At 38.0% G+C, this 17,291-nt stretch overlaps 1 protein-coding gene across 3 annotated transcripts in view; it reads left to right on the top strand.

The window, feature by feature from the left end:
* LOC108270904 (collagen alpha-6(VI) chain) overlaps window positions 1-17,291 on the top strand; it is a 43,968-nt gene that overhangs the window by 9,127 nt on the left and 17,550 nt on the right. For all 3 annotated transcript variants that reach the window (XM_017477920.3, XM_017477910.3, XM_053683346.1), the window contains 19 exons: window positions 2,548-3,162; window positions 3,284-3,844; window positions 5,055-5,615; window positions 7,061-7,636; window positions 8,759-9,334; window positions 9,448-9,785; window positions 9,978-10,056; window positions 10,277-10,422; window positions 11,080-11,172; window positions 11,285-11,338; window positions 11,502-11,573; window positions 11,675-11,701; window positions 12,220-12,264; window positions 14,770-14,823; window positions 15,001-15,063; window positions 16,321-16,386; window positions 16,617-16,670; window positions 16,774-16,809; window positions 16,935-16,997. In XM_017477920.3, coding sequence (XP_017333409.1) covers window positions 2,548-3,162; window positions 3,284-3,844; window positions 5,055-5,615; window positions 7,061-7,636; window positions 8,759-9,334; window positions 9,448-9,785; window positions 9,978-10,056; window positions 10,277-10,422; window positions 11,080-11,172; window positions 11,285-11,338; window positions 11,502-11,573; window positions 11,675-11,701; window positions 12,220-12,264; window positions 14,770-14,823; window positions 15,001-15,063; window positions 16,321-16,386; window positions 16,617-16,670; window positions 16,774-16,809; window positions 16,935-16,997 — 4,079 coding nt within the window. The remainder of the gene's footprint in view (window positions 1-2,547; window positions 3,163-3,283; window positions 3,845-5,054; window positions 5,616-7,060; window positions 7,637-8,758; window positions 9,335-9,447; window positions 9,786-9,977; window positions 10,057-10,276; window positions 10,423-11,079; window positions 11,173-11,284; window positions 11,339-11,501; window positions 11,574-11,674; window positions 11,702-12,219; window positions 12,265-14,769; window positions 14,824-15,000; window positions 15,064-16,320; window positions 16,387-16,616; window positions 16,671-16,773; window positions 16,810-16,934; window positions 16,998-17,291) is intronic.

Genomic DNA, 17,291 nt, shown 5'->3' with positions numbered 1-17,291 from the left:
AACAGTTCAAATCAGTCTAATTGTAGAATGAGGCCTAAGAGGAGACCTAGAAAGAAAACTAGTTGAGTTAGATCACAGAGAGATATCCTTTCCCCTTGCTCGTTTCTTGACTAAAATGTCAGCTGAAAATCATAAAAAATAAGCTCTTTTATTGAAACTCCTTTAACAAAGGACTTTCTACTATGGAAGCTTTTTTTCCACCACATATGAGGAAAGTATTATGCAGATTAATTTCGCAGGTAAAAATTGCAATATAGTATCACATCATTGTAACTTTTTATCTTACTATTATGAGTTAACAGCTCACGGTTATCTCGCAATTATGAGGTATTGCTTCCGCTTATTACACTATCCCCTACCCCGTACCAAACCATATCAATACTGCAGAAATGCAATCCTGTTCAACTGGAGTGGCCAGTTCCTGCCGAAAGGAATACTTCAGGTAGGTTATATTGCTTATTTACACACTGCTGAGTTCTTGGGTGTAGGGGCCATTCTGATAGGGGGACATGTTCCCCCCACATTTCAAAATCTAGGTTTTGTCCCCCCCACGCAAGATATGGACTGGTATGGATTTTCAGAGAGGTGGCTACTCGTACACAATGAAAGCGGAATGGATTCGTTTGGAGATTAATCGAATACTCTGTGACCATCTGTGGAAAAAAAACCTTGCATCCTGAAGTGAGGGCGGTTACAACACAGCATTCAAATGTTCGCCTCACACCGCCAGGGTCGGGGGTTGGATTCCAACCGTGGCCCTGTGTGTGCGGAGTTTGCATGTTCACCCCGTGCTGTGGGGGCTTCCTCTGGGTACTCCCGTTTCCTCCCCCAGTCCAGGTAGGCTGATTGGCATGTCTAAAGTGTCCATAGTGTATGGTGTGTGAGTGTGTGTGATTGTGTGCCCTGCGATGGATTGGCACCCTGTCCAGGGTGTACCCCGCCTTGTAAGGCCCGATGCTCCCTGGGATAGGCTCCAGGTTCCCCATGGCCCTGAAAGGGATAAGTGGTATAGAAGATGCATGGATGGATTTGAGGTAGGATATCGTAGCTACTTCAGCCCATGAAATTACTGGTTTTGATCGACAATTTTGTTGTCAAATAATTATTTACCCTATGAAATTGTCAAATATGCATAAGTTTGAAAGCAAGCTAGCCCATCAAAATTGTGTCTATGTGCCATTGCTATGTGTCCATAAACGATTTAATGGTAACGTTAGTGAAAATGTTCTCACAGAGATGAGCATCCTACAATATTTTAAGAGGAAGCGGACAGGAAGATGAACAGCAGGTCATTGGAGTAGAAAAGACTGTGGAGGAGTTTATAAGTTGTATGGATAGTTACCAGTTATCCAGCTATTTCAGGTCACACCATGTTGGAGGTTTGGGATGCGTGTGCCATTGTGTGAGCATCGCTCCCACTGTTCATGAGTTGGAGCTATGTGTTGGAGACTGAACGTATGTTTTCATTTTCTGTCCTGATTCTGGAAAATGTCAAGAACTGCCATAGTAGGTCACACTGTCATCCAGCGAGAAAACTGACTATGGAATGTTTTTTCTATAGCAAAATAGCCTCCAACTCATACTCATAGCTTCAACTCACCAACAGAAATAGCAATCTTCACAGGATGGCCTCCTCCAATGCCTCAACATGTACTGTGACTAGCTACATTAACTAGCAGCTCTTCTTAATGATTATAGTAGCTAGTGTTTTAAATTAACAGTTCTCTGTTTGGAGTAATATTAATGAATATTAATGAATTAATGTTTAGTTGTGGTCACAAATAAAAGATCAATCTGCATAACATTTTTTCATATGTGACAGAAACACTCTTCCACAAGCCATTCATTTCACAATTGTGATATATCGCACAATTTGACTTGCAGTTATTTATTCAAATCACACAATTGCAAATTATTATTGGTGCCTTTATTTCCAATAATGAAACCACAACAAAAACCCAATATTCTAAAAACTATGAGATAAATCGGCTCAATATTTTGTCATATGTGTTGGAAACAAGCTTCCAGAATTTTCCAACTGAGCAGCCAAGGGAAAAGCATGCAATACATTAATGCAGTTTGCATTTTTTCTCTTTACCAGTTTGTAGAAGGGCACTGAATCACTTAATGCTGTAGCTCTTACTCTGGATATGCAAGAACCACATAGCCTCATTGATCAATCAAAACAGTATGCTGTATGTACAACTGAACTGGGGTAAATATGTTACAAAAGAGCAACAAAATTATTTCAGTATACCTAAAACACACACATATAGAGAGTGCACATTAAAATCCCTAGTGTGAAATTAGAATTGACATAAGGTAAACATAAATAAATGGTCCAATATTAAACATTCCTTATATGTTCTTACACAGCAATATAAAAGCATGACCAAGAAGACTGATAATTCTTATAATTGCTTCCTTTTTATTTTTGTAGGAATTGTTGAACAATCAGTGGCTTCTTCCTCTGTTTGGATACCTGCCTGAATGAATGTTATTTAGATTCATATTAAAATCATATATGTGTCTCTGTTTGCATCACAGATTGCAAGTCAGCTCCAGTGGCTGATATAGTGTTTATTGTGGATGTGTCAGACAACATCACCCTTCCAAACTTCAAGCTGGTCCGTAACTTTCTCCACCGAATGATTAATGGCTTGGAGATAATGCCTGACGGCATGCGGGTGGGAATGGTGCTGTACAGTGACATACCCACAGCTGACTTCTACCTAAATACTTTTACTGACAAAACAAAGCTCCTGCAGTACATTAACCTTTTGACCTTCAGGGGTGGGGAATCCAATACCAGCAAAGCCCTTAAGTTTGCAAGAGAGAAACTCTTCAACAAGGAGACAGGCAGCCGACATGCCTTAGGAGTGCAGCAGATTGCTGTGGTCATAACAAATGGGGACTCATTGCATAATGTCACAGATCAGGCTGTGCAGCTAAGGCGCAGTGGAGTCCAGGTGTATGCCTTGGGAGTTACAAAAGATAATGTGGAACAGCTGAAAGAGCTTGCATCTTATCCTTCCAATAGGTTTGTGTTTACTGTGGAGAGCTTTGATAAGCTTAATACAATGGAAAGAATACTGAGGAAGACTCTGTGTAACAACGTTGCCCGTTCGAGTGACAAGTTCATTTCATACAGTGTAGAGCAAGGTAAGACAATAAACCTTTATTGCTGATAAATCATAAAAGTTAATCTTATTATCTATTGTTAATCATGTTTATAATATGCCAATCAGTTCTGTACATCAATTCAAACATATTGCAATTTTAGGATGTATCCAGACAGAAGAAGCAGACATCTATTTCCTCATTGACCAATCATCAAGTATTTATCCATTATACTTTGAGGACATGAAAAAGTTCATTCTTGAGTTTCTGCTGAGGTTTACTATTGGACCAAAACAGGTCCGTGTGGGTGTGGCGAAATATTCAGATGACCACACATTAGAATTTAGCCTGAATGATTATAATGACAAAGACTCCCTTAAAAAAGCTGTGACCAACATTGACCAGAAATTTGGGAACACAAATACAGGGAAGGCTCTGTCTTTAATGAGCCCACTCTTCAAGGAGGCTGAAAAGACTCGTAGCACTAAGGTTCAAGAAATTCTCATTGTCATAACTGATGGAAAGTCCCAGGATGAAGTGAAAGAGCCAGCAGCACAGCTGAGAGCACAGGGGGTGACCATCTATGCCATTGGAGTGAAAGACGCAAATGAGCAGGAGCTCCTTGAGATAGCAGGTATCCAAAAGAGGATGTACTTTGTCACCAACTTTGATGCATTGAAACCCCTCAAGGACAAAATTGTTACAGATATCTGCTCAGATAAGGGTAAGTTATTTAATGTTAATGCTATTTAATCCTTTTTTAATTTAACTTAATTATTACAAAATAAAATATTCAATTATGTACATGTATATTGTATATACACTCACTGTCAAATTTAAAAGAAACACCTGTACAGCTGTCCATTTATGCAGTTATTCAATCAGCCAATCATGTTTCAGTAGCACAATGTAACGTATCATGCAGATACAGGTCAAGAGCTTCAGTTAATGTTCTGTGACTTTCAGTTCTGTGACTTTAACCATGGAATGTTTGTTGGTGCCAGATGGGCTGATTTGAGTATTTCAGAAACTGCTGATTTCCTGTGAAATTCACACACAAGGATCAGTAGAGTTTACACGGAATGGTGCGAAAAGCAAAAAACATTGAGTGAGTAACATTATTGTGGGTGTAAACATCTTGTAGATAAGAGAGGTTAGAAGAAAATGGCCAGATTGGTTTGAGCTGCCAGGAAGGATATACAGTAGTAAGTTATATAATCATTCTTTATAAATGTGGTGAGCAGAAAAGCATCTCAGCATGCACACAGCACATTGGGTTCCACTCCTTTCAACCAAGAACATGAATCTGAGGCTATCATGGGCATAGGCTTGCGTAAACTGGACAGTTGAAGATTAGAAAAAGAAATCACCTGGTCTTTTTCCAGTCTTCAACTGTCCAGTTTTGGTGAGCATGTGCCCATGATAGCCTCAGATTCTTGTTCTTGGCTGACAGGAGTGGAAACTGATGTGATCTCCACAGCTGTAAAGAGTGCTTATTAGTTACTATAATCTTCCTGGCAGCTCAAACCAATCTGACCTCTCTTTGCAACAAGTTGTTTACACCCACAGAATTGTCACTCACTCAGTGCTTTTTGTTTTTCTCTTGATTCTCTGTAAACTTTAGAGACTCTTGTGTGTGAAATTCCCAGGAGACCAGCAGTTTCCAAAATACTCAAACCAGCACATTTGGCACCAACAACTATGCCATGGTTAAAGTCACATTTTTCCCCATTCTGATGTATGATGGGAACATTAACTGAAACTCTTGGCCTGTATCTGCACGATTTTATGCATTGTACTGCTGTCACATGATTGCTTGATTAAATAACTGCATAAATGAGCAGGTGTGCAGTTGTGTACACACACACACACACACACACACACACACACATTATGTTGACCATCGTTTATTTCTCTTTCATCTTATTACATAGCCTGCAAGAACATGCAGCAGGCAGATCTCATCTTTTTGGTTGATGGTTCGGGGAGCATTTACTCTAACGACTTTTCCAAGATGAAGAAATTCATTAATACAATAGTTTCCAACTTTACAATTAGCACGGGTGATGTACAGTTCGGAGTAGTGCAGTTCAGCACAAGCCCAAAGGCTGAATTTTCCCTCAACAAATTTTCTGACAAACTCCAGGTGCAGCAGGCCATTAAAGAAATGCAGCAGCTGGGCGGTGGCACTATGACTGGGGCTGCACTCAGTACTTTGTCAGAGTATTTTGGTCCAGCACAAGGGGGTCGTCCCGGCACTCCACAGATCCTTATTGTGATCACAGATGGTGAATCTCAGGATGCCGTTGCTGAGCCTGCACAAGCCCTCAGAAACAAGGGCATTACAATATACTCCATAGGAGTACTTAATGCTAACATCACACAGCTGCGAGAGATCAGCGGAACTCAGGACAATGTTTATCTGGAAAGAGATTTTGATTCACTGGACTACCTAGATAAAGAGCTCTTACTTAAGATCTGCACTTCTGCTGATGGTGAGCTATACAAATATAATTTCACATACATAATTTTTTGAGTAAAAGTAAAAGTACACAGCAATTTTGGTAGACATTTGTGACACACAATGAGCATTATTTCATAACTCTTATTTAATTTGTTTTGGTTTGTTAATTGGTTAGTGATAGTGAAGACATTCTTGGGGGTTTCTTAAGAGTTCTTTAGATGATTGACAATTCTAGCTTTATAAACGTGCCCTGATCCTGCATAGAACCTTCTGAAAGAGGGACACACTGAAAAAAATTTTGCTGAGAGTGTGGATATATTTTGTTTGCATATGGGAAGAACATATAAGTTATGATAAACGAAACACAATGCTTATTTATCCATCATCAACAGCTTTAAAGATATTATACAATAGCTATTTAGCCATACATTAATTAATAAAATTACACTTTTTATTCCCCTCCTATAAAAAAAAAACCTGTGAAACAGCACATTTATTAGAAAAAAAGAGCATGTAAGATTTTGCTCTGCTTAGTGTTCTTCAGGCATCTAATGCAATAGTTAACATGCAGACAACAGCCTATGTATTATTTTCGTGCTCATAACTTTTTATGGCTTAATGATGTGTGGCTTTTTGTAAGAGATGAGGATAAAAGATACTGACTTGGTGACTATAACTATATAAAAAATGTTAACATTTTCTTTTGATAATTTTTTTCCTAAATATTAGATATTGCGTAGTTTTCTCTCTAATTTTTTTTTATTTTTATTTTTATGATTTTTTACCATTCTTTTTAGTTCATATAGAGGTATGCTATATAGATAGGTAGCTGGATATAAGAAACCAAATGTGGCTATGGTATGGATAGAGAAGTACACTGTATGGCCAAAAGTATATGGACATTTGACTCTCACACGCATGTCTGGACATTTCCCATACTGGCCACAAAGTTAGAAAAAAACAGTTGTCTGCAATGTCTTTGTATTTGTATCCTTAAGATTCCCTTTCACTGGAACTAAGTGGCCTAGCTCAGACACGTTCCAGCATGACAATGCCCCTGTGCACATAGTAGGATCCTTGAAGACATGGATTGTCAAGGTTGGTGTAGAAGAACCAAAGTGGCCTGCACAGAACCCTGATCTCTACCCCACTGAACACATTTGGGATGGGAAACACAGCTTCTCGGAATGACAACTTGAAAGGCATCAGTGCCCAGCCTCTTGCACTTTTGAGGCTAAATGGGCACAAATCCTCACAGATATTTTCCAAAATCTAGTGAAACGCCTTCCCAGAAGAGTGAAGGCTGTTATGGCAGCAAAGGGTGAACATGCAAATTATTTTGGAATGGGTCACTCGGGTGTCCACATACTTTTGGCCATATAGTGTAGCTATACAGTTTTCCTTTTATATGCCAAACTTATTTAAATGCCTGTCCTGATTAATTATTCTGATTTTGTATGGTTCTTTTCTTTTTAGATTGCCAGAAATCACAGGTAGCAGATATTGTCTTCTTAGTGGATGATTCCGGCAGCATTAGTAATGAAAGCTTTAACAGTATGAAGTTTTTCATGAACTCAGTGGTGAACACTACACAGGTTGGAAAAGACAGTGTCCGTTTTTGTACTATTCTTTACTCAGACACCCCTCAGACCAAATTTCCCCTTTATCAGTACTATAGTAAACGAGAAGTGCATGATGCTATAAGTAATCTAAAGCATCTTGGTGGGAACACATACACAGCCAAGGCACTACTTTACTCACTGAACTACTTTAGTGAAGCCAATGGTGGGAGAGGTGCAAAAGGTGTCCCACAGATGCTGTTTGTCATCACGGATGGTGAGGCCACAGACCCACATGATTTACCCAAAGCTGCTAATGAGCTTAAAAAATATGGAGTTAGTGTTTATGGCATTGGAGTGGCCAATGCAAAAAAAAGCGAGTTAGAAGTCATAACCAAAGACAAAAACAAGGTTTTTCTGGTTGATGACTTTGAAGCATTGAAGGCCCTGCAACAAAACATTTCCAGTGTAATCTGCAACAACACAAAACCAGGTAATTGCATCATATTACCATATCAGCACTGAAAATGTAGACTTTAATTCAGTTAAAATTTTCTATTTGAACTGTGTAAGATTAACTGCAAATGGACAATGCAAATACTTCAGTAGCAGCATCTAGCATCAACTGCTGCTTAACTCTTAATGATTTCTTGTGGTTTTAAAACAACCGGAATATATCTTTTATGTTTCTCCAAGATGAAATATTCCTTATGTACAGTACCATGTGCACAGTGGATAAAAAAAAATCTACACACCCCTATTAAAATTGTGGGTCTTTCTCTTGGGCAAACTAAGAAAACACATCAGGGAGGCTATCAAGAGAACTACGGCAACATTCAAAATTTGTTTTGGCCTGATGAGACTAAGGTAGAACTTTTTGGGCATAATTCTAAAAGTTATGTCTGGTGCAAAAACAAGTAAGATTATCACCCAAAGAACAAGCATGCTGCAGCATGATCAGCTGGGACTGATAGATAGTCAAGATAGAGGGAATCTTGGAAAGGTCCAAATACAAATCTATTTTGGCACAAAACCTGCAAACCTCTGTTAAACAGCTGAAGATAAAGATGAATTTCACCGTCCAACATGATAATGACCAACAGCACAAATTCAAGTTAACAAAGGAATGGCCTCAGAAGAAAAAGCTTAAAAAGCTGAAAAATGACTTTAAAAGGGGTTGTGCCCAGGAGATCCTCTCACAATTTGATAGATCTGGAACATTTTTGCAAAGAAGAGTGGAATAAAATTGCCAATTCAAGCTGAGCTTAATTGGTAGACTCTTTCCCCGAAATATTGATTGCTATTCTGCAAGCAAAAGTTGCATTAACAAAATATTACTTAAAGCATGTGCAACCAGGTTCTTGTATTTTTCTTTTTCTTTTCTTCTCTTTTTCTTTTCACATGAATTTTATTGCTTGCTTAAACACATTAAAGGTGGTAAAAGACCTGTCATGATTTTATCTTGCTTTCATTTTTTACTTCAAAAAACACCTGCAATTTTAAGAGGGGTGTGCAGACTTTTAATATACACTGAATGTTCTATCATATGGTGTTCCATAACACTTTACATAACCTCTGACTTCACTAATTTAAGTCTGACTTCACTGTTTTTCAGAGTGTCAGAAAGAGGCAGCTGATTTGGTCATTTTGATTGACGGGTCTGAAAGTATTAAAGAGGTGCCTTGGAAGACCATGATCAAATTTATGCTTAGCCTCATTGACAATCTTCGCATCAAACAAGACCTCTTTAGAGTTGGTGTTGCTCAGTTTAGTTCAAACTACAGAAAGGAATTTTACTTAAATGCATATAATGATGAAGTGGATGTGAAGACGGCCATTCAGACCATCAAGCAAATGAAAGATGGAACAAACATTGGAGCTGCTCTGAATCAAGTTCAAGAGTTCTTCCACAGCAGTAAAGGGAGCCGCATTCAAGATGGAATTTCACAGAACCTGCTGTTGATCACTGATGGAGAATCAAATGATGACGTCAATGATGCAGCTGATAAATTGAGAGGCAGGGGGATTGAGATGTTTGTGATCGGAATAGGTAACATCTCAGTCCCACAACTCAACTACATTGCTGGGTCACCTGACAGGGTTTATATTGTGGACAATTTTGACCACCTCAAATTAAATAGAACAGTACAGAAGGTGACCAGTAAAATTTGCACTCCGATGGACGAAGCAGGTGAGTACAGAAGGCAAACATTTTTCAAGATGCCTGAATATGAAAGTGTTGGTATTTTTAAATTAACATTTAACATTCAGCCTCCAAATAACAGTATTTGCGTTTTCTTACAGGTTGCACTGTAGATATTGCTATTGGATTTGATATCTCCCATAGTAGTTCAAGCTCACAAGCAATCTTTAGTAGTCAACATAAGCTGCCTGAGATTATCAGATACATCTCCACTTTGCACAACTTGTGCTGTCTACCCTATCAACGTTCTCTTCCAACCAACATTGCTTTCCATTTGGTTGCAAGCAATGGCAAGATACTGTATGACACAAATTTTGAACAATACAATAAAGATATAGTGATGAAGGTGATATCTCAAATGACTCAAGATCTGGCTTTTAACACCCAGCTCCTGCACTCTTTTGAGAATAAGTTTGCTGCCTCTGGAGCAGGTGTAAAGGTGAGCAGTATTATTTTAATTATTGCATGTAAACTGAGTACAGTGTAGACTTTCATATTCAGAGATATTTGGAAAACCTTACAGACCAATTGTGTTCTTTCAAATGTAAAAAATAGTAGCATAACTGATATTTTAATTTTGAGCTCCATCCTTAAGATGAAATGCTTAAACTGCACTGGCTGATGTGCTCAGGTAGTGATCATTTTCACTGATGGCCTGGATGAATCTGTTTATGGCCTCATGGTTGCCTCAGAGAATCTCAAGAAAAGTGGTAAGAGGACATTATTTAGAAACGTTTGGTTTTCTTGTTTTATATTGTTGTTCAAAGGGGTGGTTGTGCTAATTATTTAGAGACTATACATACATTGCTATTTTTTTCCTTTTCTTATTAATGACCTTAGAGATGCATTAAAGACACATTAATGTGTTATATAAAGAGTGTCAATTACTGAACCACTGGTGTGGTTTTGTCTTCTGTATTTTTATGACAGGAGTCCATGCGCTGATTCTAGTAGCACTGGAAGGAGTCAAAAACACCACAAACCTACAGAAGCTGGAGTTTGGACGAGGATTTGGCTACAATGAGCCTCTTATGATTGATATGCAAAATGTGGCCAGTGATCTCCAGAAGCAGATTGTGAGTGAATGTGTATATATATGTGTGTGTGTGTATATATATATATATATATATATATATATATATATATATATATATATATATATATATATATATATATATATACACACACACACACACACACACACACACACACACACACACACACACACACTTCCACACTTATATAGTGCTTTTCTTTAACCAAAGTGATTTACACTGTTTCTCATTCACCCATTCACATGCGCACACACACACACACACACACACACACACACACACACACACACACACACACACACCAATAGTAGTGTGGTAGCAGAGCTGCCATGCAAGGTGCTAGCTTACCACCGGGAACAATTAGTGGACAACCCACTCTACCACCTGAGCCACAGTCACATTTGTGCTATATGATAAATGCTGATGGATAAATTCACAAAAAGAGGATCAAATTAGTTTAAGATTAGCATTCGAAGTAACAATATCAGCTTAAAATCATAGACCAAACTCTGTAATCAACCAGTACTCTAATGTATTAAACACTTACTTTCGTGTAAATGTTTTCCTTACTTTCTGTTGGATTTAGATAAATGTAAGCAGAATATGATTGTGTAAAGCATTAATTTGTATAAAAAGGTGTATATACCCCCAGTTCTCTTCTTTTCTAATTCTTTCTAGGATGCTGTGGCCTCAGGAGAGTGCTGTAATGTGATGTGTAAATGTACTGGTCATGAAGGGGTGAGAGGACCGAGAGGACCTCCAGGGATAAAGGTATCATATCATATCATATATGATTTTGTACTGTTTGATACAAGACAGAATGCACACTGTGTAAAACCACTGGAACCTTTCATTAAATTGCATTTCTGTTACTTCTTAACAGGGCTTTCCTGGAAGGAATGGGCATCCTGGATTTCCTGGAGAAGAAGGAAGATTTGTACGACTCTATTATTGATCCGTCTTTTAACATGTATCTTCTCAACATTTCAAACTCACAGCAGTTCTTTAGCTTGAGTCAACGTTCATATGACTTAATATATATCCCAAATCAGGCATCCTATTTATTTATTTTCCACACTAAAATCATTGTGGTATTGCAGGGAGAGAGGGGGCCACCAGGTCTGAATGGAACCAAAGGACATCCAGGCTGCCAAGGGGGAAGAGGTCTAAAGGTAGCAGTGATTCATCTCAGTAAACATACTACATATTACAATTAAAACAAGCTCATATCTGCTTTTTAACTACCAAATTCTTGTCTTAAAATTCTCCACAGGGTAGTAGAGGCTACACAGGTGAAACAGTAAGTATTGAAATATGCCACATATGAGTGTTGCCAATGATCTAACAGACATAATCATCAGACATATTTATGTTTACACACCAAACCATTCAAAGGTGCCAAGTCAGAATTTATGGTGCAAGTGCTACTGTCAAATGTAAATTCAAATGTATGTATTTTGAAAATATTTTGACCATCTAAATTATAACCTGAAGGGTTTTGACATTTTGTTTCTTAAGTTTTATGACAGTTTTAACATGAAGGTTCAAATATAGACAGCTGCAATCAGTATCACAACAATAACAATGAGGTGTCCGTGAAGTTTCCAGCTGATATAGAAAGAAAGTTGACCACTGGTTTTGAACTACATTCACTATGGGTAATCAGATATAATGGCAAATGTTGATTTTAGATTTTAAAAATTACTGAATAAAATCAAAGTATTCCAAATGTATTCTATCTATATTTATTTATGTACAGTAGTTGGCTGAATTTACATTATAAGGTTGTACTTACATATTTTCCAATATATTTGACAGGGAATATATGGAGAGCTTGGTATAGATGGAGTAAATGGAGAACAGGTAATGTAACACTTTTCTATTATTCAAATAAAACATGAAACGACTGGCTAGTACACAGTCCCCTCCAAAGCTATTGGAACAGCAAGGCCAATTCATTTGTTTGTACTATACACCAAAGACATTTGGGTTTGAGATAAAAGATGAGCAGAGCCCTCCATTCTCCACACTTTGGCCTTTCCACCACTTGGGTAGAAGTTATTTTTGGTTCCAGATCATTTGTGGCTCTTAGTATTTCTCTGCAAATTCCAATCTGACTTTCTGATTCTTACGGTTCATGAGTGATTTGCATTATTTCATATGGCCTCTAAATTTCTGCTCTCTAAGTCTTCTTTGAACAGGCATAGGAGCCATTATAAATTTCAAAATCACACATTTCAAAATCTACGTTTTGTCCCCCCCAACACTTTTTCCTAATCTCAAACTTTATTTTGCATTGCCTGCCTGTCTCTGACAATTTCTGAGTTGGACAGACCCCAAATTCCAAATGATCCATTCTGCAACTTTTAGAAACATAATTCAACAAAAAATAAACAAAATTTTGCTATAATTAGCACAGGGGTCAGACTTGAGTAGCTAGGGCTCGCTGAAATGTTTCCCTGTTGCCAAGCTTGATGAGAGCAAAGTGGCTGTCACTGCTAGGTATGGACTGGTATGGATTTTCAGAGAGGTGGCTACTCTTACACAATGAAAGCGGAATGGATTCATTTTGAGATGACTCGAATATTCTGTGACCATCCGTGAAAAAAACCTTGCGTACTGAGGTGAGGGTAGTTATGACATGGCATTCAGATGCTCTTGAGCACAATAATGTATAGATGAAAGATTCACCACTTTGTATTTGAGGTAGGATATCATAGGTATTTCAGCCTGATTGTTTATTTAGCCTATGAAACAAATATGCATAAGTTTGCAAGTGAGCTAACACACCAAAATTGTGTGTATGTGCCATTGCAATGTGTCCATAAAAGTTTTAATGGTAACGTTAGTCAAAATGTTCACATAGAGATGACCATCCAACAATTTATTTTAAGAGGAAGAGGATGAACAGCAGGTCATAGGAGTAGAAAAGACTGAGGAGGACGAGTTTATAAGTTGTATAGATAGCTACCAGTTATCCAGCTAGTTCAGGTCACACTGTGTTGGATGTTGGTGGGTTGGAGCTGCAAGTAGGGGACTGAATGTATGTTTTCATTTTCTGTCATGATTCTGAAAACCGTAGCCATGGTAGGGCAGTGCTGCTGCATCAAAAATTGCCATAGTAGGCTACACTGTCATCCAGCGAGAAAACTGGACAATGGGATGTTTTTTCTGTAGCAAAATAGCCTCCAACTCATACTCATAGCTTCAACTCACCAACAGAAAGAGCAATCCTCAAAGGATGGCACTCAGGTCTCAACATGTACTGTGGCTAGCTACATTCACTAGCAGCTCTTCTTAATGATTATAGTAGTTAGTGTTTTAAAGGAACAATTCTGTGTTTGGAGTAAATGGTAATAGGTAAATGGCGCACTTATATAGCGCTTTTATCCAAAGCGCTTTACACTGTCTCATTCACCCATTCACACACAAACTCACACACCAATGGTAGCAGAGCTGCCATGCAAGGCGCTAACTTGCCATTGGGAGCAACTTGGGTTCAGTGTGTTGCCCAAGGACACTTCGGCATGTGGAGTCATGTGGGTCAGGAATTGAACCGCCAACCTTACGATTAGCGGACAACCCACTCTACCACCTGAACCACAGCTGCCCCGGAGTAATATTAGTTAATAAATTGAGCGATACAAAATTGCTCCTACATCCGTGGAATTGTGATACCTTCACCCCTGCCCTGTAGAGGTTGTTGGTGATGTGATTAACTGTCGTTTTGGGGTTTTTCTTCACAGCTCTCACAATGTTTCTGTCATCAGCTGTTATTTTCCTTGGCCAAACCATTCAGTGTCTGTCGCACAGTACACCAGTGGTTTATATAATATTTATTTTTTCACTACGTTCCAAATTGTTGTATTGGCTATGCCCAATGTTTGTGCAATGGCTCTAATTGATTTCCCTCTTTTCTCAGCTTCAAAATGGCTTGCTTTTCTCCCATAGACAACTCTCAGATCTCCATGTAACTTATCCTTTTTAACAACAAGTGCACTCTTCACAGGGGAAACTGAAGGCTAAACCCAAGAGTAGATATTCATATGTTCCAATATTTTTGCTCTCTGCAAATTGGGGAGTCTGATTCAAAATGTACTATGTTCTATGTTGTTTAACATATACATCTAAATATAAATACCAAATTATAAACTCTCTTCTCATGTTCATCTTTTGATCTCAAACCTAAATGTCTTCAATCTACAGCAAGAACAAATGAATTGGCCTTGCCATTCCAATAGTTTCAGAGGAGACTGTGTTAGAAGGCCAGTGCAGGTTGGACAAACCAAAATATCCTGCAACTGTATATATGTGTAACTGTGTATGCAGTCGTTTGTGGGATTCCGATTTTCTGTGTACTTTCTCAAGGGTGTGACTGGATTAGCAGGATACCCAGGAGAGCCAGGCGATCCAGGCAGCCAAGTAAAGGCTTTTTACTCTGTATTTTTCACTGTGGCATATATTAGAATTATATTGTACTCTATAAAGATTTTATCCACTATTCTGCTTTCTTTAATATGTTATTCTTTGATAAAATACTTGAAAAGTGTTTATGTGCTTACAAGTTTAGACTATTAAAGATACAGTTTTATGCTAAAGGGCAAGAAGGGTGTCAGAGGAGATACAGGTGACCCAGGACAAAAAGGACTAAGAGGAGATCCGGTGAGTTTATTATTGTTGTTTGTTTGTTTTACTTCTTATTAGAGAAATCCAAATGAGATAAAATCACACTAGAAGGTGACAAGGTGTCCTTTAAGTCACAGCAAAACCAAGCATGCTGAGTCAAGTTATATCAAGTAATCCTATTCCCCATGGCTGATGCACAATTAGGAAAAAAGGTTCAAGGTTTCAATAAATAATTAAGAGTTCTTAGCTTTGAAAAAAGGGTTACCTCTTCTGTTATAGGGAAACACTCTGCTGTAGTGTTCTATATAGAAGCTTTAAGAATTTCCCCAGAAGGACAACTGAAGAAACCTTAAGCATAACCCTTAAGAGTGTAGCTGGGGTGGGTCTTGGTCTTACTATTGGATTACAGCATTCATGCATCAGAGGAACCAGCTACAGCACAAGCAATAGGTTTGTCTACTACTATCCTCAGAGAGACCCTATAATTCTGCACTAATGAAACATGCAATGTTCAGAAATATTTTAACATTGTTTAAGTCTTTGAATCTATAGTCTTTTACAGACACTTTGAATATTTGATCTATCAATTAATTGCCTAAATCTGTTGGGGTCTGTTTTACAAGTGAAGAAGAGGCATGTACTGTAACCATTTCCTTATACTATAGGTCATGTGAGGAGGCATGGTGGCTTAGTGGTTAGCATGTTTGCCTCACACCTCAAGGATTAGGGTTTTGAATCCTGTCTCCACCCTGTGTGCATGGAGCTTGCATGTTCTCCCCAATCTTTGGGGGTTTCCTCCAGGTACTCCAGTTTCCTCCCCAGTCCAAAAACATGTACTGTAGGCTGATTGGCATCTGTAAATTGTCCATGGTGTGTGAGTGTGCACGCAGTTGTGCCCTGTGATGGGTTGGTATCCTGTCCAGGGTGTCCCCTGCCTTGTGCCCCAAGTCCCCTGGGATAGGCTCCACATGACCCTGTCTAGTATGTCATGTGTTCTTATAGTTCAATCTCAATCCTATTTGCAAAAAGTTTCAAAAATTAATATAAAATATATTTTGCATTACTTTACTGATTGCCAGAAGAGCTTTGAATAGACTGATTTAAAAGGTTATTTGGCACATTTCTGGAGCCCTCATGTGGGATTTTTCAAGTATTATTCAGAGTTTTTCTGACCTTGATGTGTCAGGATTTTACCAAATATGTTCCAGAATTAAATGCTCACTATAAAGTTATTAATGTCATAATATATTTTAATTACAATAATTTTCTGTCATCTTCTGCTCTTCTATGAAGGGTGAGTCAGGCTCTGACAGCATAGAACCTGGTCCTAAGGGTGAGACTGGAAACCCAGGCCTACCGGTATGTCCATGTTCCTCTAAAAAATGATATGTACTGTCGGCTTCAGTTCCCTAACTATAAGGCCTATTACTAACATTTCACTGCTGCTAAAGTTATATGGAATGTTAAAATTTAATATGTGCATAGTTGTGTCATCTATATAAAATTCAGGATTTGCTGACAGTGCAGTGAGCATCATAATGCTGGTCATAACAAAGTAAACTCTCTCCCTCTCTCTGCTTCAATCACAGGGTGAGCAAGGGCCAGATGGAAGCCCAGGCATGCCTGGAGATACTGGCATTCCTGTAGGTCTCCTCAAGGTTTATCATTACACATGTTGTAATGAGTAAGGAGTAACCTTTATTTATTTATTTATTTATTTATTTATTTATTTATTATCTTTCACAGGGTCAAAAGGGAAGACGAGGTGCTGCAGGTCTACCAGTATGTCTTACTTTGCACTAATAAATGAAAATAAGTCCAAACAATAGATTATGGATTATTTGCTAAATATAGCAACAGTTTTGAAGTGAAATAAGTTGGGTGTCTTACCTATCTCTTTCCTTTAGGGTGCTTCAGGAACTTCTGGAGAACGAGGATTAAGAGGAACCCCTGGAGCTTCAGGGCCACAGGTTCTTTTTTTGTCAGACTACTGTAATTTTCTGGTGTTTTTTGTTTGTTTGTTTGTTTTGAATGCAATGCAGCAGTAAAAAATTAATTAATAAATAAATACATAAATACATAAGATGGAATATGAAAAGCTAATAATATAAAAAATATTGATGAGGTCAGTTTCCCTCATGAATACACCTTCCATCTGAATGCAAAACCTGTGGGTTTATTTAAAATATATATATATATATATATATATATATATATATATATATATATATATATATATATATATATATATATATATAAATAAA

The sequence above is a fragment of the Ictalurus punctatus genome, chromosome 1 (assembly GCF_001660625.3).
Source record: "Ictalurus punctatus breed USDA103 chromosome 1, Coco_2.0, whole genome shotgun sequence".
Lineage (NCBI taxonomy): Eukaryota > Metazoa > Chordata > Actinopteri > Siluriformes > Ictaluridae > Ictalurus > Ictalurus punctatus.
Note: the sequence above shows the minus strand (reverse complement) of the source record. Positions and strands in the feature narration are given on the sequence as shown.